Source organism: Erythranthe guttata, chromosome 5, assembly GCF_056151865.1.
Source record: "Erythranthe guttata isolate IM_541 chromosome 5, IM_541, whole genome shotgun sequence".
Lineage (NCBI taxonomy): Eukaryota > Viridiplantae > Streptophyta > Magnoliopsida > Lamiales > Phrymaceae > Erythranthe > Erythranthe guttata.
Window position 1 is genome coordinate 13,456,766 of NC_142537.1, and position 25,618 is coordinate 13,482,383.

General features: G+C 34.1%; 2 protein-coding genes, 1 long non-coding RNA gene and 1 other non-coding gene across 4 annotated transcripts; 2 read left to right on the forward strand and 2 right to left on the reverse strand.

The window, feature by feature from the left end:
• Positions 1 to 2,018: 2,018 nt before the first annotated feature.
• Positions 2,019 to 5,715, forward strand: LOC148770679 (uncharacterized). Its single transcript, XR_016031270.1, has 6 exons — positions 2,019 to 2,634; positions 2,902 to 3,579; positions 3,989 to 4,050; positions 4,305 to 4,500; positions 4,687 to 4,996; positions 5,458 to 5,715. It is a non-coding gene; the product is annotated as an uncharacterized LOC148770679 (long non-coding RNA).
• An 11,591-nt stretch (positions 5,716 to 17,306) lies between these two features.
• LOC148770680 (signal recognition particle RNA) lies at positions 17,307 to 17,612 on the reverse strand. Its single transcript, XR_016031459.1, has one exon.
• A 1,294-nt stretch (positions 17,613 to 18,906) lies between these two features.
• LOC105954510 (flavonoid 3',5'-hydroxylase CYP75B138) lies at positions 18,907 to 20,711 on the reverse strand. The gene is made up of 2 exons (XM_012978179.2): positions 20,697 to 20,711; positions 18,907 to 19,573 (listed from the first exon to the last, which is right to left on the reverse strand). Exons 1-2 carry the CDS (start codon positions 20,709 to 20,711, stop codon positions 18,935 to 18,937), a joined length of 654 nt encoding a protein of 217 aa, XP_012833633.2. The 3' UTR covers positions 18,907 to 18,934.
• A 1,673-nt stretch (positions 20,712 to 22,384) lies between these two features.
• LOC105973962 (heterogeneous nuclear ribonucleoprotein 1) lies at positions 22,385 to 24,464 on the forward strand. Its single transcript, XM_012999010.2, is given in 3 exon segments — positions 22,385 to 22,688; positions 22,691 to 23,063; positions 23,065 to 24,464. Coding segments are annotated over 3 exon segments (960 nt in total). The 5' UTR covers positions 22,385 to 22,417; the 3' UTR covers positions 23,381 to 24,464.
• Positions 24,465 to 25,618: the final 1,154 nt, after the last annotated feature.

Sequence of the window (25,618 nt, forward strand, 5' to 3'; positions counted from 1 at the left end):
ATAAAGATTCTAATCAAGTTCGAATCCGGTGGATTGTTGAGTTCTACTAGCAACGTGGTGTATAAAGAAGTATTTCAGCGTATATGAAGGTATAGATCATGCATGCCATCGACTATTTATCTTACTATAACTATATTTTGTCTTATTAATGTGTGTATGTGCTCTTTCTGTTTAGGTATATTTGCACGTGATTTTTTATTTCTAGCATATTCGCTGCAGACGCTTTTGGTAAGTACTATGATGTAAATATTGTTTAATTACACATGATTATTGTAATTGTTGTTTCAGTAATGAATTGAACTGAATTCATGCAAAATACGTAAACTTTACAGGTTAACTTCTATGTAATTTTTGATTTATGCGGACCTACAAGATGGTGCAGTGTGTTTGGTTCCATTAATTTAGTTAGTTATAGCATTTTCGTCTAGAAGACATGTCGAACGGGCATTAGGTTTATCAAAAAACAAAATATATATATATATATATATATATATATATATATATATATATATATATATATTGCTTTGGTATCGATTTTTTTGTTTATCCAACATCTTAACTTATATTAGTTTTATATTTATTTTGAAATATTTTTTTTTACGACTATTAGAGTATATTGTATTATAAGAACTCTTGTAATATTATGATTCTATTATGATTCAGTTACCTAGATCAGTTATGATTTAGTTACCTAGTGAAACTCTATTTCCTTGCAATATTTGTCTATATATATTCCATGTAAATCAACCCATAATATAATGGGGGTTTCTATTATGTATTATTTCTCTCCTTCTCCAATTCGATTCTTCCTATATGGTATCAGAGCACCAGGTTTTTTAACCTAGCCGTCTTTCTTCTCCATGGCGGTGACACCCAATTTTCTCCCTCCCCCGGTGGTGGTACTCTAATATTTTTTTTTCTATCTTTTCCATGAACACCACCCGAATTCTCTCGTTCCCCCCCCGGTGGTGCATCTTTTCTATCTTTTCCGACATATTTTTCTATCAGATCCATGAACACCACCCTATTTTCTCCCTCCCCCAGCGGTGGTAGTACTCTTTTCTTCCAACCTATATTATTTTCCGATATCATGTTCTTCTTCTTTCTTAGTCGTTTAATCTCTTTTCTGTCTCTTTAATCTATCCTTCTTTTAATTATTCTTCTTCCCCTCTCATATCTTCTCTCTCCCGATTCACAAAAAAAAAATTTAAAAAAAATTATTTTCTCTCCATGTTATGTTCTTCTTTCTATTAATTTGGCAGATAATTTCACCAAGGATTTCACTACTGCTGGATTTCACGGGTTTTTTTTGTTCAGTCTTCAGGTTTGGAGTTTATTCGTTCCGACTGCGGGAGCATGTTAGCAATGAATTGTCCAGTCTTCACGTTCGTCACGTTTCGACTGCGAGAGCGTATTAGAGTATATTATATTATAAGAACTCTTGTAATATTATGATTCTATTATGATTCAGTTACCTAGATTAGTTAGGATTTAGTTACCTAGTGAAACTCTATTACCTCGTATTATTTCTCTATATATTCCACGTAAATCAACCCATAGCATAATGGGGGTTCTATTACGTATTATTTCTTTCTTTCTTCAATTCTATTCTTCCTATAAGGACCCTAATTATTGAATAGCAGTTTTGTTCTCGAAGGTGACTACAGTGCATCACACGGGTGATATACTAGTCTTATCAAATTAATATAACGATAGATTGATGGGTGATGCAATAGGAGTTGGTTATTTTCTTAATTACCTGAAGTTGCTTTGCTTCACTTAATTATGTGAACTACACCTTTTGTTACTTACGACGATATCTATAAAAAGTAATGCATTAAATTATTTATACGGTTAAAATCTATTATGGGAAAAAATAATTAATTACTTTTAAATTTTTCACGATTGTGTATTTATTGAGAATCTTGAAAAAGAAAATAAAATTAATTACATTCTCTACTTTTACTACTATATATATATAAACACGGTAGTTAAATCATAAAAGGATTCAAATACATTTATTTTCAGAAATTCAAGGTATGTTTTTGTTTTCGTTTTTTGAATTTTCTTATATACGAAATCACTTTTTACATAACTAAGAATACATCTTTGAGTTCTTCTTTTGCATGTGTGCAAATTTTGCTAAGATTCATGATAAACATAAATATACGTTTGACTATAGATACGTGATGTTTATTCATTTTTTTTTTCCAAAAAATCAATAAATTTGTTGTTCATATCACACAGTACATTTGTTATTCATGAATTTTATTATCAATGAATCGTTAAAATCAACGTCCAAGGGCATTTTATAGAATTGTTGTGAAATTATAATCAATCTAAAAAGCAACATATATACTATTTTAACACGAATTAGGCTAATTTTAACGATGTTGTAACTATATATGTTTGTGAACCTTTTTATTTTAAGTTTCCTAATAGTAACACAGCAGAGGTTACGATCTGGTAAAAGTCATCGGGTGATTCTGCACCATAGATCTATACAAATAACCATTCACATCCACGAAGCATACATAAACATGTGTGTTATCCTCCGTGGATCAACAACTGGTGAAGGATCACCCAATATAGCGTCTACAAAACCAGAAGGGGCGGACCCGTGAAATATTTTAGGTGGGGTAAGCTTCGGATAAAAATAAGAAAAAAAAATCTAGGATAAATAAATTAATGTAGTTTAATCTTTTCACATTAATTAATATAAATACTAAAATACTATTCATACGTCAAAAAAAATACAATTATTTATAAGTTGTGCTCTATAATACCTTAACGAGTAAAACTCCTCTGTTATTGATTTTGATGTTGATAAATACATATATATAAGGAATTACTTGGCGCATAGAAGATTGTGATTCTAATATTTCCTTGATAACATTCTAGAATTATAAGGAATCAAAGATGTTTACTGAAGAAGAATTAATCCAATTTCATGGAGTCTTCCAAAACACACAAGAATTTTTAGAGATCGACTACGGCTGCACACAGTGGCGGATCTAGCTATGGTCTAGGGGGTGCAGTTGCACCCCCTTGATTTTAAACAAATAGTACTGTTATATATAAATTTATCAAAGGGCTATTGGTTGAGGTGGTAAAGATAATCTTCTTCCATAAATAGGTCGCGGGTTCGATTTCCAATCCACTCGAACTCTGATTGTTTTTCAAATCTCAACATTTTCACATTTTTTCACTTTAAATAATTCCACAATTCACCTAAAATTTATAAATTCTAAATTTTTGGTCCACTATTTTTTTTTTTTTGAGTAAATTCAAGTCCATTACAGTCCACTATTTTTTCAAATCTTAACATTTTCACATTTTTTCTCTTTAAATAATTCCACAATTCACCTAAAATTTGTAAATTGTAAATTTTTGGTCCACTATTTTTATAAAGTGCTATTAAATTTTTTTTTTCTACAATTTCGAACCCCCTTGGTAAAAATCCTGGATTCGCCACTGGCTGCACAAACCCTAGATATGGCGACACACCTGGAAAACTCAGAGTTTATATTGACGGCAAAATCGAGATTGACTGCACTTGCATGGACAATTGTCCTAAAGGTATACATATATATGAATTCAATATCTCCTTCTGGAATAGTTGTTTAATAATGTCGATCGATGTGCATATATATATATATTCAATTCATATTTCTTGCACGGAATAATATATTTAAATCAACTAATAAAATGCATGGTATAACTATTTGTGTGACTTCATTGAGTTAATATGTGTTTTAATTTAATTCTATGTTGCAGTTAATATATCTCCAATTGAATTTGCGCGACATGCTGGGAGAACTAATGCACATAACAAAAAAAAAAAAAATATATATATATATATATATATATATATATATATATATATATATATATATATATATATATATATATATATATATACCTGATGTTTATTCATTTTTTATTCATAAAATCAATAAATTTATTTGTAGATCGTTAACTGGTGCAGGGTCACCCGATATAGCGTCTACAAAACCAGAAGGGGCGGACCCGTGAAATATTTTAGCTGGGGTAAGCTTCGGATAAAAATAAGAAAGAAAGATATAGGATAAATAAATAAATGTAGTTTATTTTTTTTCACATTCATATAAATATTAATATACTATTCATACGTCCAAAAAAAATACAATTATTTATTAGTTGTGCTCTATAATAATACCTTATTGAGTAAAACTCATCTATTATTGATTTTGATGTTGATAAACACATATATAAGGCGCGTAGAGGATTGTGATTTTAATATTTTCTTGATATCATGATTCTAGAATTATAAGGAATCAAAGATGTTTACTCGAGAAGAATTAATCCAATTTCATGGAGTCTTCCGAAACACACAAGAATTCTTAGAGATCGACTGCGGCTGCACAAACCCTAGATATGGCGACACACCTGGAAAACTCAGAGTTTATATTGAAGGCAAAATCGAGATTGACTGCACTTGTATGGACGATTATCCTAAAGGTATACAATAGTTGTTTAATAACGTCAATCGATGTGCATATATTCAGTTCATATTTTTTGCACAAAATAATATATTTAATCAACTAATAAAATACATGATATAACTAAGTTCTTTTACTTGAATATCGTGTTATTATGTGTGACTTCATTGAGTTCATGTTTGTTTTAATTAATTCTATGTTGCAGTTAATATATCTCCAATTGAATTTGCGAAGCATGCCGGGAGAACTAATGCACATAACAATTGGAAGAGCCAGATTTGGGTGTTTAGTCACGATGGGCATAAAATTGCTTTATGGAGGACTTGTTTGCTGAAGTACCATACGCAGACTTTCCAAAGACCTTTGCGCCAAGTAATTCATCGAGACGAATTTTTACGTTGTTCTCAATGTAATAAAGAACGTAGATTTATTCTTCGAAATAAAGAGGTTTGCAAGATCTACCATCAAGCTCTTGCCAAGAATAACTGGAGATGTTCGGACGTGCCAAACCACTCGTAAGTATTAACTTTACTCTCTACAAATATGGAAATTACTCATTAATTTATTTATAAATATACACATGCCGAATTGTTAATCATGGTCTTAGAACTGTTTGAATCTTAATTTTAACAAAACAAGGTAGCCTATTGGTAAGCACCTTGCACCTAGGGCCTATTTCATCATGGATTTGCGAGCCAACCGATCTGAAATTGGGAAATCAGTAACTATCCGACCTTAAGTAAGAAAAAAATCTTAAGTCTCATTCAGTCATAAAAAAATGCACGTGCAAAACTTCATTGAGAATTAGTTTGCATGCATGCATGAGGAATGTTAACTAGAATTATGCTCTACTCACAATGGATTATAGTGTGTGTTAAAATGAAGTCATGTATGTAAACATGAAAAAGTAAATGAAAAATGAGATTAAAATCACAATTGGTCATTTGTTAATTTTTTTTTGTTATCAACTTTCTAGGTTAACTTGCGATGATGCTGAGGAGCGAGGAAGTTGAAAAGTATGTAGAGGTTGTCCAAGAGATTCAAAATGTGGGGTTGTGAGAAATGTGTTTGTTTCGGATGTGATTGGTGTCGGTTTGACGATTGCAATTGTCAAACATGTGTAGAATTTGTAATCAACATGTGAAAATTATCTTTGTTATTTTACAGAATAATACATTTTAACTACGCTCTTTATAACATTGAGAACAACGTAGGTACTCATTTCGATAAATTGCTTGGCACAAAGGTCTTTCGAAAGTATGCATATGGTTCCATATATATATATATATATATATATATATATATATATATATATTACTGTCGTTCACAGTAAAATAACTATAAATACAATAATAATACTGTCAACCACATTAATATTATTATCTTTTGGGTTTTTTGTTTTGTTTGAGTTCTTGACGGAGTAACGTAATAATATTAATGTGTACTATTGTACTATTACTGTAAACACAATAATATTACCGTGGTAGACAGTAATATTATTGTTGTTACAGTAATATTACTGTCAACCACATCAATATTAATTCTTTTGGTTTTTTATTATGCTTACCTTTGTTGAACGGTCAACATATTAATATTACTCTATTACACAGTAATAATGACTTTTGTTGTGTTAATATTACTGTTCTAGAGATTAATATAGCAATATTACTGTGTTAAACTGTAGTATAGTTAATATTACTGTGTTTAACAGTAATATAGTTAATATTACTGTCAACCACAACAATATTGTTGTTTAAACAATGGCAAAAAGATGTTAAAGAAAAAAAGTCGAAAAAGTCAGATCGGCATTGACCACCGGTCAATGCTGAAAATCGGCGGAAAAATCATGAAGGAAAAAGAAAAAGTCAACGCAGACGATGGACGAAATTGTACTAAAAATTATGGTTTAGGTCAAAATTGAATAATTTGTGAAATTTGGGGTCAAATTTAGGTTAATATAAATTAGAAGATGAAATTGGAGCATATTAAAATGAAGGACTATTTTAGTTTTTTACAAACTTCTGGACAATGTGTGGACTTTTTTGTAAAAGAGTTTTGTTGTCTGGACCCCTCTATGAATAAGTCTCCATTGATGATTTTATTTCTAAAGTGACCATATATTAATTGGATAGTAGTTAACTAACTAGTATTAATTAAACAAAAAAACTGACATATACAAATTTAAGGCAAATGGTAAAGAGGGACGGACTTAAATGCACATTGGTCCACAAAAAAAAAAAAAACCCAGTCTTTTAAATAAACTCATGTCCATGTCTTCAGTTTAAAATACCCTCCATAATATATTTTTTATCAATTCCATCCATTATACTCTAATTTCTTTATTGTTACACATTGAGAAGATAATCTCATGTCGCCCTTTGATCGAATCGTTGCATGTTAAAGAATGTCTAGATATAGCAAAAATCGAGTTGACTAATAATCCTCACAATCTCAAGCACTTCTATTTTTCGGACGAAGTGCTTTATATGTACCCCATGGGTGAGGAAGAGTATTGTAGCATCGAAATCCGTGCTCCATTTTCTCTTGAAACCATCTATATAAGAGACGGCGATATTTGGTTCCAGAAAGGAGCGGACTTTCGTAATCTCAATTCTTTATGTTTGAAGTTTGTGATGTAGTTTTGTGGTTTTTAAGGAATCTTCATAATTTTTACATTCTGTACATAAAATTTGCATAGTTAAGGTTTACAATATTTGAAGTTAATGTGACATATTTAAAATTTGCATTAAAGATGTGATATATTTGTTAAAATCTGGGGTAAATGTGCAATATTTGTTAAAAATGAAATTGATGTCATTTGTATTGTTAGGGGAAATTTTGGACAAAAGACAAAGAGATGGGCTTTTCTGTATGACTGATTTTGGTTTGAATAGGAGTACAAATAAGTCATCTTCCTTGGGTAATATGTAGCCCCCCTAAAAAAATAATTGATATTAGAAGATTTGTTTATTTGTTTATTTTTACTTTTTATAGTTTATTAGTATTTTTTAGATAATAAAAACTACGCAACCATAAAAGAGCATCGGATGGACCTCTGTTCTTGTGCAGTATAACTTGCAGATCAAACGAGAGATGTAAACCACAATAAACAAAAATCATGTATGATAAGGTCGATTAAGAAAGCATGTCACCCTAAGGGTCGACTCAGATTACACCTTTGATGAAATTAGGAATGAATTAGAATTATTGGATAAATGTTTTTGAAATCCTAGAAATTTTGAATTTGAATTTCACACTAAAAAAGAAATATTTGAAAATGATATATCTCAAGAAGATTATTATCCAACGTGCTTTGATGTTGATATAATTAATGGGTTAACTAGGAAGGCTTCCTCAAAACACATTTACATTTCTTAAGTTCATTCTATTTTTGCATCTTAGCAACACCCCCTGATTTTATATTGTAATTGAAAATAAATATAATATTTGGTAATCTACCATATATATCCTCATATTTTATACCAAACTCTACATCTTCTTCCAACTCCACAAATTCCCTCTCTCCCGCTCTTCGCAATTCTCTCTCTCTCACGCGCTCTCTTTCTCTGCCCGTCGTGCAATCTCAGGTCGGTGGCGAAAATCACAAAACTAATCATTCGATGTGTTAGGGCACCGGCTAGGACTTGCGCAACTGTGATGAAATCTCCGTGGTGGAAACCACCAGAACTTCTTCCACAAAGGTGCTTTTCCATGGGCGGTCTTCTTCCACTTCCAAGCTACGACGTTTCTCGATAAGACGTTCCTCTATTCCGACGATGACTCTAGGGATTGGTATTAGTTGCTATCTGGGTTTCGGTGGCGGTGATGGTTTTTACAAGGTGAGGCTAGGGATCGATATTGGTTGTGGCCCTTGTCTTACGATTTAATCACGCGATACAAGATATAATTAATTTTTTTTAGTTGATTTCGATAATTAGTAGTTGGTTCCGGTGATTTGTAGTTGATTCACTATTTTCGTAGTAGATTTCAATAAAATTGTAGTTGATTTCAATATATTGTACATGGTTTCAATGATTTTGTAGTTAACTTTGATGAATTTGTAGTTTTTTTCGATAACTTGTAGTGAATTTATTAAAACAAATGAATCTATTAAAAAATAAATTAATTAAAGAAAAGGTGGAAAATATAACCATATATAGATATTAGGTAAGAGGAGTGCATAATTGGAATATTGTAAGAGTAAAATGAGGTTATAAAAGATTAGGGAAATCTCTTGAATGCAAATAATAAAGTGGGTCGTGAAACATAAACTTGTCTAATAATTATTTTGCAATATAATGAAAATATAACTTCCATATACTTAATGATATATGGAAGTAAACTTCGAAAAGATGACAATGAACATGGAAAAATTAGCAGTCATGAACTAGTGAGACTAAAATTTCTGGCAATAGCCTTCTGAATGATGATATTGAATATTTGAAAATTTGAAATGAACTTCTAAATTTGGTTAATATTGTTGAGTTATATCGTTTCTATGCTGATTGTTGAGTTATATCGTTTCTATAAAAATTGTATCGTATCACAATATTGACTATATTGTATAGTCATGTTCTTATAAAGAAACATATTCTAATGAAATCATTTTGTTATGGAAGTATAATGAAATCATTGAATATTAGAAAAGATCAATTTAAAACAATCACTGAAACTTTTGAATGCAAAGAAAAATCTCTAACAATTCATAAAAAAGATAATAATAATAATAAACTAAATAAAAATTGGTTGAAGCTAGAGTTATAATTAAGTTGAAGCTAGTTTCAACTTAACTACCCAACGAATCAAGATTGGCGTCTAGCAACTACGCATCATGATTCCCTAAATACAAATGAAGTGCCTGCAAGAACCATGTGATATAGTTAACGTAGAGTACGATCCCTTCGATACATATATCCCGATTGAACTAGCGGCATTGGTTCATCGAGACCTCTTTATGAGTTCAATAACTGTGTAAACGTTCTTGATTATATAATCCGTTCGTATTTGACTTAGAGAAACATATTTCTCTAATCACTACACTTTTAGTTGTGGCCACAGACTTCATGGATTATAAATCGCAAGAACACACAGGATATTCATGACTGATCAAGCGATCAAATCCCCTACTACAATGCACAGACCTCCCACTAGATTTCGAACTGCACGAACACTGGCCCTTGGGGCGGTCCTCGGTGGAACTCAGGGACAGGTCATGATACAGTTGGTCCTTTAGTAAAGTCACGGTGGTGTCTGGGTCTTAAGGATTAATTGTTAGAGTAGGTGACCAACAAGCCAACTTGTCGCTGTGGTCTTTCTCTTTTTCCTTGTAATAAAACAATCGTTTTTCGTTCGTAATAATAAAATATTTCATTTGGCATTCTATATCTCTTATCCCATGCAAGCAGCATAGATATAGTCCTAACGAGTTACTCTATTACTGTGAGTTGATCTAGTAGAATCGTGAGATAACTCATCAATGTAATGTAACTGTTAAACCTTGTTCCTAGTCGATGGGTTACGCCAATAATGAGGATACCGGCCTTTCCCTTTTAAGACTAGCACTTAGTGTATGTGTACTGCGTCTCATCAGTCCTCGATGTTGTGACATCGGCATACTTGAGTGGGTGCTCATACTAGATGAGTTCACTGAACTCCCTCGCCCTAGAAATCTATAAGTGGTTCTCATTCATCGAGTAATAGGTTTCTAAGATATAGTTGTACACCATTAGTCCTTAAGACCCAGACATCACCGTGACTTCACTAGAGGACCGATTGTATCGTGACCTGTCCCTGAGTCCCACAACGGACCACTCCAAGGGCCAACGTTCGTGCAATCCGAAATCTAGTGTGAAGTCTGTGCATTGTAGTAGGGGATTCGAGCGCTTGAGTAGTCATGGATGTCCTGTGTGTTATGACGGTTTATAATCCAAGGAATCTCTGGCCAGAGTTGATAGTGGGGTGATTAGGGAAATGTGTTTCCCTAAGTCACACACGAACGGATTTATAATACCTAGAACGTTCGCACGGTTATTGAACTTTATAAGAGGTCTCGGTGAACCAATGCCTCTAGTTCAATCGGGACATGTGCTGCGAAGGGATCGTACTGTACGCTAACTATATCATAAGGTTCTTGCAGGCAATTCACTTGTATCTAGGGAATCCTGATGCGTAGTTGCTAGGCGCCAATCTTGATTCGTTGGGCACCGATTTGATCGGCGATTAAATAAAATGAGTTTTACTTTAATCGGGACTCTTGGGAGGAGTTCATATGAGAACAATGTGTTGTTCGAATCACAAAGAGTTGTGAGCCCACGGCTAGCATACACCTGAACCATTGAGGGTCACACTTCTCGTGTAATATAGATCCTTGATAACAACAAGCATAGATTAATATGTTAATCTTTGAACGATTGGATGTCAATATGATTGAATCCAAGATTCGTAATTGTGGATTACGAATTGGAATGAACGTAGAGAAAGAGACATGCGGAATTTAGTGAACTTTCTAAATTGGGAAGTTTCCCGATTTAACAAGTCCACTGAATTAGAAGTTTCCACTTTTGGAAATTGGAAATTTCGAAGAGACACTCGTATCGACGAGGACTTTGAGCTCGTCACAAATATAATTTTGTTATATTTTTATGAACGATCGTTTGTGAGAAACGAGGACGACAAGGCAATGGGCTTAATGGATCAGTGGGTCAGGCCCAATGACTTAAGCCCACTAGGGTTGAGAACCCTAGTATAAATAGACCTCAAAAGAGAGTTTGAGATCATATTATACTCAAAAACCCTAGCCGTCCAGCCCTAGCCGCCCAGCTCTCTCGGCCGCCGCTGCCCCGCCGCGCCGCCGCTTGTCGCCGGTTTTCTCCTCTCTACTCCTTCGTTTATTCTTTGTTGTTAATCTAACTCGTTTATATCTAGTGTTGTAGTTCGAGTGGGTCAAAATATACGAGGTGAAACCTGATTGGAGGAGAGGAAGACCACTGCCCCGCCGCCAAAGTCGCACGCGCCGCCGTTACGCAGCACGCGGCTTTCGCGTGAGTCGCACGCGCCGCCACCGTGTCTGCCACGCGCCGTCGTCTGCCATCTGCTGGACCAGCTTGCTCCAGCCGTGAGTTGTTGCCCCGAGGATTGGTACTTCGCAGCTTGTACGTGTTCGGTTCTAGATTTCGATTCGTCGAAATCCCACGCTTCAAAAGGTAAACCGAAATCTCTCGTAATATATTATAAATTTGAATTTATGATTTATTTGCGAGCATGTTGATGTTGTGAATTAATTGTTATCATGATTTATGAAATTGTGTGAACTAGCATGTTTTATATTTTTCGGTTTTACATGTTTTGATAAAAATCGATAATTACCATGTGTATGGCGAAGCGTTAAGGTACGTTGGCTATGTGATTAGTTTATGCATGTAATCGAAACTAGTTCGATCTAAAATATTTTAAATTCCGATTTGTATACATGCACGATCCCAAACATTAATGGTGTACAACTATATCATAGAAACCTCTACTCGATTATTGGGAACCACTTATAGATCTCTAGATTGAGGGAGTTCGGTGAACTCATTAACTTATGAGCACCCACTTATGTATGCCGATGTCACAACACCGTTGACTGATGATATGCACTACACATACACTAAGGGCTAGTCTTGAATGGGAAAGGCCGATGTCCTCATTAGTGGCGTAACCCGTTGACTAGGAACTATGTTTAATTGTTACTATACTTAAATATATAATCTCACAATTCTACTAGATCTATTTATAGTAATAAAGTAACTGTAAGGACTACATCTATGCTTATGCAAGGGACAAAGATATAGAATGCCAAATGGGGTTTTTATCATAATACGAAATAGATTATTTACTAGTAGCGTGAGAAAATACAACAATTAGTTGTCTCTTCAGTCACCTACTCTAACACAAACCTCCTTGTCCGGACCGCTTTGAGTCTTAGGAATGTGGGAGGGGGGTTGGTTGGGTGAGTTGGGCTTTGGAATTTACTGCTTTCGTTTATACTGTTGACCCTGTGTGGTCTTGCTGTTGAGCCTGTATGGTATTATTTGTTGGCCCTGTGTGGTCTTGCTTATGCCCTGTCTTACACTACTTGTGACCCTGAGTGGTCTTGCCTGCTCTCTTTCAGATATTGTCTGTCTTTTGTGATATTTTGTGTGCCTATATGAAAATTAATGCTTATGTGATGGCTCCCTTTGATGGTGGTGATTTTTCTATTTGGCAACAAGAGATGAAAGGTATACTTGTCCAACAGAAATATTTTAAGGCCATTACTATGTTTTATGAAGCCACTTGAGATGCCAGTAAAATCTGAATGTGATGAACTTGCATATTCTCTAATTATATTAAATCTGTCTGATTTTATGATTAGAAAATTAGGCAAGCACCCTAGTGTTAAGGCTTTGGGGAAAAAAACTTGAAGAATTACACACTGAAACTTCTCTTCCTTCTAAAATATTCTGGCTTGAAAGAGTTTTCAGATATAAATTGGACCTTAATAAAGATATTGATGAGAATCTTGATAGCTTCACTAAACTGGTTCTGGATATAAAACTAACATGAGATAAGAACATTGATGATGATACTCCTATTATAGTTTTGAATGCTATTCCTGACTCTTATAGTGATGTCAAATCTGCTATTAAGTATGGTAAGGATAAAGTGTCTCTAGATACTGTTATTAATGGTCTCAAAAGCAAAAAACTTGATTTAAAGAATATTAGAGGTGGCAAGTCTCTGGGTGAGGTGAACTTTGAGAGGGAAAGATAAAAAGTCCACAACTTTTGATAAAACTCTACAAGTTCTAATAACCAAAAGCATGGCCCTCGGAGTAATCAGAAAGGCAAAGGTAGAACTAGGTCTAAATCCAGGCCAGAAGAAAAAGATATTATAACTGCAATGGAACTGTGTATTATGCTAATATGTGTACTAAGCCTAAGAAAGATCATAATAATGATAATGCTAATCAAGTGAGTGCAAATGTGAGTGATGTGTTTAGTTTCTGATTCTCAGTTTGCATCTGTGAGTTCTGGGATAACCTTTGTGCATAAAGATGACTGATTGCTTGATTCTGCATGCTCACGTCACATGAAATCAAACAAATTCATGTTTTCTTCATATGCTGAACTTGATAGAGCATCTGTTTCTATGGCTGATAGTACTATGAGACATGTGCATGACATATGAACTGTCTGTCTTAATTTGATACTGGTTACCAAATTAACTCTTGAAAATGTGAGACATGTTCCTGAATTAAGTTGTAATTTGATGTCTTGTGCTTTTCTTGATGAATCTGGTTTTAATGGTAAATGGGGAAATGGCATTATGAAAATTATGAAGGGAAGTATGCTAGCCTTTAGAGGTATTAAAATGCAGAACATGTATGTTGCAACTCCCATTTCTGTGATTTATGTGCAACATGATAAAACTAATGTATGGTATAAGAGATTAGGTCATATTGGTGATAAGGGTCTAGAAATTTTGTATAAGAACAGTTATTTTGGAAAATGCTTTGTTTTTGACATGCCTGCATAATGGGGAAGTAGACTAAGGTCCAATTCCCCATCTCCACTTTCCCCAATCCCTCTAAGTGCACTGAGATACTTAAATACTTGCATGTTGATGTATCCCACTCATAGTGGAAACAATTGTTTTTTTTTTTTTTGTGATTGATGATTATTCTAGAAAGATATTTGTTTTTTGCTTAAGCATAAATCTGATGTGTTTGAAAATTCTAGAGCATGGAAAACCCTTATTGAAAATCAAACTAGAGAGAAAATAAAGGCACTTAGAACTAATAATGGTAGTGAGTTTTGTAATCATGACTTTGATGATACGTATACTGCATTTTTGACATTAAGAAGCATATAACTATTGCATACACCCTTCAACAAAATGGTGTTTCTGAGAAGATGAATAGAACTTTGGTTGATAGGATTAGATTTAGGGTTTTTTTGCAAAATCTACCCCTGTATAATCTCTAATTGCTAAAAACCCCATCGTGTTAAAAAAATTAGCAAATACCCCCTTATGAAAATAAGTCAAAGCCAAAAAAAACCCTAACAGCTCAACGTACATTGCACGCGCGAATAATGCGAGTAGGAATGTGTATTTTTACTTGAAAACTCGAAAATACCCTCTGATTTTTTTTGTAAAAGAAAGAAAAATTCCAATTTGATTTAAATATAAATAACCCAAAAATTTGGATCAAACTGCAATTTTTAAAATTTCTTAAATAAAAAAAAATAACATATATTTTTATGTAAAAGAACAGAGAGAAATTGATCTTCCCCAAAATTTCTTCCCCCTGTTGAAGCGAGAGTGCGAGACCACCTGCACACCACCAACACTACCACCACCTCCACCACCACCACCACCACCGGCAATCACCTCGTCAAGCTACCGCCTCAAACAGAGAGAAAGAACACGTCCTCCCTAAAATTCTTCTTCTTCCCCATTGAAATTACCACCACCACCAAACTCACAATACCACCTCCGGCAATCCCCTTTTCACGCCGCCGCCGGTACCCCTTTCTTCTACCACCCGCCTCCTCCGCTCTTCTCGCCACGCCACAGACACCCTGACCCTCCACCGCCAAATTCTCGAAATTCTTTCCCCGCCCGCCCATCTATCTCGACGGTAGTGTTGGACCGCTCGCCGGAGAGTGGAAGAGGTGGTTTCATACTGTATATCTTCCCCGTCAGCCGAGATTTGATTGTGGAAAGATATGAGGTATGGACATTATTTTTCCGTAGCGTTGGAGAAGAAGACATGGGTTGGGTTTTGTTGCAGTTGATTTTAGCGTTTTGTTAGGGTTTTTTTTTTTTTAATATTTCTTTTGTAAGGGTAGTTCAGTCATTTCATAGAAGTCAACATTCAATTTCGAAATAGGGGCTGGTGTGCTTTGCAAAACACTATATAGGGGGTTTTTTGCTAATATTTTTAACACGAGGTGTTTTTCACCAATTAGAAATAACACAGGGGGATCTGTGCTATTAGCTCATTAGATTTATGTTGAATTTCTCTGGTTTCCCTAAACTGTTTTGTGGTGGAGCCCTCTTAATTGCTGCTCGTTTCATTAATAGATCCCCTTTGTCCCATTAAGTGGATATTTGCATGAAACTGTGTGGTGTGGTAAACCTGTTAGTTTGTCACACTTACGAGTGTTTGGTTGTACTGCATATGTGCATAAGAAACACGATAAGTTAGATCCTAGATATGCTAAATGTGTTTTCTTTCGTTACTCTGAGGGTGTGAAGGAGTCTAGATGCTGGTTGAAAGGGAACAAGGTTATAAAGTTATCATTAGTAGAGATGTGATATTTAATGAATTTGAATTCTCTTGTTTGCCTACTCCTAATGTAGTAGTTATTGAGTCTCCCTCAAATGAGGTGGAGATTCCAACAACTTCAACTAGGAGCAACTAGCCTGATGAATCTGATAGTGAAGATGAACCTTATGTGCCATCTGATAATGTGTATGATCATAATGATTAACCTAATTTACCTCATATGAATGATAACTTACATGATTAACAACTTGATAGGGATAGAGTTAGGAGAGGGGCCAGAAAACTTCAGTATCTTGATGAATTTGCTTCATTTGTTTTCGATGTGTTTGAGAACCTAGATGGAAATAAACATAAGACCTATAAAGAAGCTTTAGACTCTAAAGAATCTACTAATTAGTTATCTACCGTGCATGAACAAATGAAATTCTTGCATGATAATTATACTTGGATTCTTGTACCTAAACATGTTGCATGTTCTGTTGTTGATTGTAAAATTGCAACGCCACAAATAATAGTAAGTCGATTCTCTCTTTTTTCCCCCGGTATATAGACGTATATTGGTATGTGTATTAAAGTTTGTTTCGAAAATAGATATTTATATTATGATTGCAATTATAGAATTAGTATAATTTGGTTTTGAACATGATCTTTATTAACTGTTGATATTATTTTTCTAATAACTTACATTTATTTCTCTTTTTCATTTTTTTTAAATCCATCTGTGCAAGACACAAGCAAAATTCGAGTTATAAAAAAAACTAACCACTAAATCATCGTATATTGGACATTTCCTCTATTTAAATAAACTAGAGGAAAATATAGTTAAAAAAAAAAGTGATTGTCCAATTTGGGCTAGGCCATTTAGCTTTTAGTGGGCCAAAAAAGCAACCAGCCTGTAATCCTTCCACTATAGAGATTGGGAAGTTTTTTTTTTTAAAAAAATAATTGTCCAATTTGGGCTAGCCCATTTAGCTTTTAGTGGGACAAGAAAGCAAGCAGCCTGTAATCGTTCCACTGTATAGACCGGCAGGAAGTTTTCGTTGCTCTGTTTTTCAAAAAAAGTGATTGTCCAATTTGGGCTAGGCCATTTAGCTTTTAGTGGGCCAAAAAAGCAACCAGCCTGTAATCCTTCCACTATAGAGATTGGGAAGTTTTTTTTTTAAAAAAAGTAATTGTCCAATTTGGGCTAGCCCATTTAGCTTTTAGTGGGACAAGAAAGCAAGCAGCCTGTAATCGTTCCACTGTATAGACCGGCAGGAAGTTTTCGTTGCTCTGTTTTTCAAAAAAAGTGATTGTCCAATTTGGGCTAGGCCATTTAGCTTTTAGTGGGCCAAAAAAGCAACCAGCCTGTAATCCTTCCACTATAGAGATTGGGAAGTTTTTTTTTTTTAAAAAGTAATTGTCCAATTTGGGCTAGCCCATTTAGCTTTTAGTGGGACAAGAAAGCAAGCAGCCTGTAATCGTTCCACTGTATAGACCGGCAGGAAGTTTTCGTTGCTCTGTTTTTCAAAAAAAGTGATTGTCCAATTTGGGCTAGCCCATTTAGCTTTTAGTGGGACAAGAATGCAACCAGCCTGTAATCCTTCCACTGTAGAGACAGGGAAGTTTTCGCTGCTCTGTGAAGCCAGCCTAGCGCGTTGCCCTCCACTCTAGGAGCCAAGCGGTCCGAGCCTCCGCCCGAGCCACATGACCCAACTCCCCACTTGGACCGGGCAGGCCTGTGAACCTCCAACTATGACCCAGATAAACAAGCTAGCCCAATGTCCAATCACATTATTGCCTCCACTTGGGTACAAGCTCACGCGACTGAGCTAGACGAACAACAATGCCTTTTTTTGTTAATAAATAGTTATCAAAACTAGTAAACTTCCGATGTGGGACTAAATTCTTTTTTTTTTTCTCTCTGTTAAAGCTAAATTGATTTTATCTTTTGCTCCTCTCCTGAACTGTAAATTTTTAATAAAATTAAGCTAAACGTTGATTCTGGAATGAATTAACAACTTATATAAAAAAAATTAATAATAATAGCTGAGAAATACAAATATATGTATATACATTGTGGCTCCAAAACAAGAATATAATGTTTTCTCATCTACAGAAACATAGTATGCTGCATACTACATTATTATTATTATTAAAATTTACGAAACACAAGGTTCGATAAAAATCAAACCCTTTTTCAAGGCTTTTCAACTGCGGCACTAACTCGATTTTTCTTATCAATTTCATCGGTACCAATGTCACAGTACAATACACCTCTAGCTTCTTCGGCCTCGAGTCTTGTAGAAGTTATAAGGCGATCTTCATTATTAATCCTCTGAGATTTTCCGTTTTCCAAGGGTTGATATACACCAACTAAATCCGCAGCCCTCACGCTTGACAAAAAAAATCAATTATTGTTATGTTAATTCAATATCCTTTAATGACTACTTAATCGAAAAGCGTAAGCTGTGGTTGAACCAAAAAATAAGCGATAATTTGAGAACTTACATTTATCTATTCCAACTTCTCTTCAAATTGCTTCAAAAATGTCTATGGTATGTTCAATCGTAGTGGAGAAGACGAAAGGGGAAGTTATGTTCTACGCGTTCAAAAAATTGGCCAAGTTATAAAGTTAGAAAATGGGTAAGGGTAAAAAAAAATTTTGCTATAGAAACTAACGGTGTTAAAGATGTGAGAATTGACTGGTAATATGAGGGGCCACTTTGTCGCATTTTGTAGTACATGGAGTATACGCGACACTGGTGATATAGTACAGGAGCGCAAGTTGTATTTAACCCTAATATTTATAAACTTTTTAAATTTCTGAAATTTTATAATTTCATCTTCAATCCAAAAATTTTCGATTTTAAATGCTTCAGATAGATCTAATTCTCAAAATTCATGCATTACATTTTTTTACGTCCAACACTACATGACATATTTTTTCTAGAGCCTTAATAATTATTATTACATCTTTTAACAATGTTTATGGTAAAAGTACTTTTAACAGTGTTTATGGTAAAAGAATCACAACTATACAGATGTTTGCAAGAGTTGAATAAGCCTCCCACTCAATTTATTTTTCTTATGAAAATTATTGAAATCTAAACACAAAATCATGAGAAACATAAAATCTTGTTTCCGCCACTACATGGAATTACATGTATAAGTTTGAATTAACTAGCCTCGGACTAGGAATACCAAACAATGGTTTAGTTCTCCTCAACGCTATCACAAATGTCTCCGACATATCAATTTTTTCCCCTAGCGGTAATTTCCAGTCGAAAGAATGCAAAAGCGAAGCCAGCAAATAAGTCAACATTCTCTCCGCAAGCGGAACACCGGCACACACCCTTCTTCCGGATCCAAACGGAAGATAATGAAAATAGTTACCTTTAAAATCGCATCTCTCGTTATTCTCATCATCATCATCAAGGAATCTCTCCGGCCTAAATTCCAATGGATTATCCCAAATCGAAGGATCTCTTTGAATCGACCATACATTTATAAATATCTTTGAATTTTCCGGGATAGTGTATCCCCCGACAGTCGAAGATTGTGCTGGAGACCTTGGAACAAGTAGAGGTACCGCCGGATGTAAACGCAATGTTTCTTTCACAACTGCTTCCACGTATTTCAATTTTGGCGTGTGGGACTCTTCAATCATGGTGTTTAATCCAACGACATCGGATAATTCTTTTTGCGCTTTCATCATTACATCTGGATTGTTCATTAGCTCGGCCATTGCCCATTCGATTGTCGTACTGGTAGTGTCGGTCCCGCCTGCCAAGATATCCTATAATTTGATGAAAAAAACAATCTTAAGAATTTTTTAGTCAAGGGTTAATTGCATTCAGCACCCTGTGTTTTCTCTAATTATTAAAAAAAATACTCACCGTGTTGGCAAAATAGTAACAACTTAATATTCAGGGGGGTTGTGCGCTAAATAAATGGCTTAATTCTACTTTGCACCATTGAAATATACTATTTCGGCACTTTTTACCCTCGAAACAAATTAATAGCTCTTTGCACCATCGAAACACAATAAATCATACATAATGCACCCCAAATAAATATTTAAAGCTAAAAAATGTAATTTAATATTTTTAGTGATATTTTTTTAGGATGGCAAATGTCAAATATTTTGTTTTATTTATCAATCATTTTGAAACTATAAAGTGCAAAAATAAAAATAAATTTCATCAACATACAGTTATTTGAAAATCATATTTTCTTTCAAATATTTTTACCTAATATTTTTCAATCAGTTACAATAAAAGATCCATCAATCGAATAATTTAGTGATAAAAGTTTTTTTTTTTTTTTTTGTAAGAAAATATATTTGTAAGAAAATATAGTTTTTTTTGCACTTTGTCAGTTCGAAATTAGGTTGGGGTTCAAGAAAATAACAATTCTTTTTTTTCTTTTTTTGCACCCGAAAAAAAAACCAATGAAAAATGAAATTGCCTTTATTATTCAATTCAAGGTGTATTGTGAATGATTTATTGTGTTTTGAGGGTGCAGAGTGCCAAATCGGTGGATTATAGAAACTTCTTTAGAATGAAGGGTAAAATTGGAATTCACATTACATGTCTATAAAAACATTAAATTTTCTATTGAGAAAACGCCGTCCATTATGTGTATTTCAATTTCAAATTAGATAGGTGTGTGAATTTCATTTTTTTTTTTTTATAATTTTGAAGGGATTAAGCCCTAAAAAATTCACTAAACTCATCAATTTAATAAATCAAATTTAACAGCAAATGTAACTAAAGGTATAGTTAATTACCATAAATATGGCCTTGATTTGTGTATGGCTAATTGAATACTCTGAATCTTCTTTCTCTTGATGCTAGTGAGGATTTGATGTACCAAAAAATGGACATCAAAAGAATTGAGACTAAAAAAGTTGCTTCTACATACAACTCATCCATTATTGTTTTTGTTTCTTTCCTTTTTTGGGCATAAGATATTATTGATTTATTTCTACAACTGGTTGGGTAACATGCAATTTATAAGTGAAGGGTTCAATTTAAAATTCCAACAAATGTCCACTCCGCACTATAGAATTGTGATAAACCTAGATATTTTTCATTAAGTTGGGTGACTTGATTAATTGATTTCCGAATTATATATTGGGCGTTACCGACTAAGGTCTTGTTTGATTGCACTTAATGATCTCTTAATGGCCTCTTAATAGCACCCATCTCTTATTCGGTCAGATGGGTCATTGTTCAGTGCATTTGGTAAGGAGACCTGAACGGATCCAATTATTGCTTAGCGATTCAGTTGGAAAAATCTAACTTAATCATTCAGATGTTAACTGAACAGAGTTGAGACAATTTTATCCTATTAAAATTTCTATTTCTGACTATTTTATTCAAATAGTTAAATGCTATAATAAATGATACGTAGTGGTGGTACAATTCTCCATACAAATTCCACTAGCATGTTATTGTAATCAAAATTATATTATTAAATTATTATAAAGGTCATAGTTAAACATAAATATATTTATTCACATATGATTGATAGTTAATTGGTAAATATATTTAATTGTTCAACAACATTGAGATTACTTAGGAGGATTGAAAATTGGATGAATCGGAACGAAATAAGCACCTTCAGAAAATTTCAATTTTTTGGAAGGATTCATTTCAATTTTATTCCAAAAATATCTGAAAAGGTAAAATATCGGGATTTCAAAAATTGGAATGAAAAAACTCATTCTAAAATTGGAAATTTTCTAATCGAACTCTGCGAAAATCGAAAATTACGATTCTTCAGTCACTTATATATAAAATGTATAATTTTATTGATATTATTAGTGTAATTTTCGAAAAAACTCAGAATTTTCATAATTGTTTTCGGAAATTGAAATAGGATCGGAAATCGGCATCTCATATACATTCCAATTCCGATCGAAAAAATTCGAGAAAATTCAAAATCCGATTTTCCGAATTTTGAATGAAAAAATATTGTTCTAAAATCGAAAAACTAGGATCGAAATTAACGGAAATAAAAAATTGCGTTCCAATTTCTACCATAGGGCTAGTAAAGTAAAATTATACTATTCAGATATAATAGGCTTCTAGTTACCAAACGAACTTAAATATTCAGCATTCAGTATTCAGACATTGTTGTTAGTCATTCAGATCTTTATTCAGCATTAAGTGTTCAGTGCTTAATTCTATCAAACGGGCCTAAATATTTATTTCGGATTGTTGGATAATAGATCCCTCAGAAACTAATTTATCTTAGGGGCAAGTAACAGTTAAACCCTCTGGGCTATGGGTTCCAATCCAAAATGCGATTAACTATAAATTGTGATAGTGTGTTTGTATTCTTTCGTAACCCAGTCAATGTTAATAACTGTCAAAAAACATTAAACGTGTTATGTTTTCTGTTAAAAACATGCATCCGGACAAAGAAAAAAAACAGAAAAAAAAGTTGCACTCTCTTTCTCTCTCAGCATTTCGAGAAAAAAATATTCGTAAAGACCCTCATTTCACTCTCTCCAGTCGTTCCTCCTCGATAATTTGGTTGCAATCCTGAAGGTATTCGTACAGACCCGATTCGTTGAAATAATTCAATATTTGGATAATTAATCGTTAAGGAGTGTGCTTGAGGAAAAATAGGTATGGAGGAGGCCGAGCCGAACAAGCTGTTCGTTGGGGGTATTTCATGGGAAACGACTGACGATATTCTGAAAGAGCATTTCGCTGAATACGGCGTCGTTTTGGGCTCTGTGATTGCTGTGGATCGGCATACCGGTAAACCTAGGGGATTTGCGTTTGTTACCTTCTCTGAATCTTCTGCCGTTGATCGTGCCCTTCAAAATCCCCATATCATTCTTAGTAGAACGGTGGAAGTGAAAAGGGCTATTCCGAGGAACGAGCAGCAAAATCAACAACGAGATTGATTATGAACAACACTAGGAGTAACAATAGTAGCAGCGAAACTTTTAGTAGCAACGGTGGTTTATCAGCTAATTTGACCGACGACGAATTCAGGACTTACTTTGGAAAATTCGGCAGAATAACCGATGTGGTTGTCATGCACGATAACATGACCCATAGGCCAAGAGGGTTTGGTTTTATTACATTCGACTCTGAGGAATCTGTCGAGGAAGTTATGCGCAAGAAATTTCACGAGTTGACCGGGAAACTCGTGGAGGTCAAACGAGCTGTACCAAAAGACAGTGCTATGGGTAGTGGCAATAGTAATAATGGAAGAGGTCATAACTTAAACAACTCTTATAACCAAGGAAGCTATTTACCAAGTGTAGGGCAATGTTGTAAATTATTCATATGGAGCTGGAATTTACGGTGGGGGTGGGGGGTACCCTTTTGGAGGTTACGGCCCAATTGGTTATGGGTCTGCGCCGATTGCTCCGAGGGGGCCTTGGCCCCCTGCAATGGTTGGTTTTAGGGGGGGTTTCTTCCCTTACAGCGGAGGTGTTGCCCCTATGTATCCTACTTTTGTAAATGGTGCTGCACATGGACCGATGGGTTTTGGAGGAAATGGATATAGTGGAATCTTGAAATCGGGAGGTGAGTTGACTCATCCTCAGAATGGTGGTGGTGCAAATATGCAGATGTGAATTTTTTTTTGGCGAAATATGCAAAACCCCCCTCAAACCATAAATATTATGAGTTAAACCCATTTGACTTTTAAGACTTTTGCCCACACCCAAAGTCCAATCTTAATTAGTGAAACCCCCTTCAACAACTTTGATAAGACGAAACTACCCTTATCAGTAGTTTTTAAAATAATTGCAATATTTATTTTCCATAACCGTCTCACGTGATTGTAGGATTACATTAATTCTCTCCATATATCTCTCTTTCATTCTCTCTCTCTCTCTTTCTCACGCAACTTCTCTTTTTTTTTTTTTTTTCTTCTTCAGCCCATAATCCTCCATCACTCGCCAATGGACACCACTCAGCTGCACACGGCGCCCGCGCCAGGTTTGATTCTCCTTCCGAAGAGCGAACGAAAAAAAAAGAGAAAAATCAAGTTTTTGAGATGCAACAGTTTTCGTGCAGAGGCCAGATCGGAAGATCTAACCATCGGATCGGGTTGATATTTTTACACATGATTCGTAACACATAAATCTAACTTATGAACGGTGGAGATCGGAATCAGACTTCTCTAAATATAGATCGGATCTTAAAACTCGCTGCTGGTTTTTGTTACTGAATAATTGATCATGGCAGCTAGATTGGACGCGTTTTTTGTACAATTGAACCGTTGGATGTGCCCTAAATTTGGATAGAGTATTCATAGTATATATTTTTATATACTGTACGGAGGAGATTGAATTTGGTGCCCCCTAGCTCCGGATATAAATTGTGAAAGTATCACAATTCGGTAGTCACATTGTAGTCACATTCTCATGTTTTTTTTGTAGTGCTGCACATCATGTCGTCAACCTTCATGATTAAAGTATGGAGGGTCGTTCGGGGTGAAGATATGCCAGGGTGATTTTGTGTATGAAGACCTCGCCCTCTGTCTCGTTATTTTTCTATCTTTATTTATTTATTTTTTGATTTTTTTTCCAGATCTGAAAAGCAGTAGTAACATGACTATAGCCATATTCGAATATGACTATAGTCATATTTAATGTATTTTTCGAATATGACTATTCAAGTTGACTTCTAATAACAAGATTCAAATTGTGATTTTTTGTGTGGATGTTGATCGAATTGTTTTCGTAAATAATAGGGAATCTTCGTTGTTTTATATGATATGGTTATTTATATGATTTGGTAAACATGACTATGCCATATAATCGGAACTTTTAAGTTCAAAATGTAAAAAACAACAATATAAAGAATGAATATGACTACAGTTTATAGTCACATATAGTTATATTCAACCATAGTCATATTCGGCGTTGCAAAACTGTTAAGAGAAAATTTTCAATTTTTTGTTTAAAAAAAGTTTTAAAGAAAATTTAAAATAATATTTTTATTAAAAAATATCAAAAATAAAAATAAATTCAAAATGACTAAATAAAGTCCAAAAATAATATAAAAATAAAAAATAAAAATAATAAAATCCGATTATTTTTTTATTTTATTTTTTTGATTTCGTAGCAATTTTTTAGGAATTTGGAACAGATTTTTAGGAATTAAATTGTTATGGAAAGAGAGAAAAAAGGAATAATTGAGATAAGTTAGGGAAAATATATAATTAAGCCTAATTAGCGGGATTATGTGCCTTATTAATAGGAATTTCGAAATTACTGGATAATTATAAAAAAAAACGTGATACACTACTAGAGGGGTAAGATTGGAAATAAATATTCTAGGGGGTTTTCACAAAGAAAGAATTATGGTATGGACATATCACTAGTTTTTATCTAAATGAGGGGTGTATTGCTAATGACCCCTTTTTTTTTTGTCGGCGGCAAAAAGAATTGATGACAAGCGTTACTAATTGGGAAGCTGACTAGATGGGATCTTGGTTGTGGATAATTAACCGGTTAGAAATCGTCCCGCTGACGTGGCTGGGTATTTATTGTTTCATGTTGGTTTTTTTACTTGCTTTGGATGTGTCTCTAATTCGTACAAAGATTTGGTGTGTTTATAGAAAGAATAGAATTGGAGAGAAATAATAATACATGATATAATAGAAACCTCCATTATGTTATGGGTTGATTACATGTAATATATATAGAGAAATAATGCAAGGTAATAGAGTTTGACTAGGTAACTAAATCCTAACTAATCTAGGTAACCGAATCATACTAGAATCCTAATATCCTATAATATAATATTCTTTAACACGCCCCCGCAGTCGAAACGTGACGAACGTGAAGACTGGACAATCACTT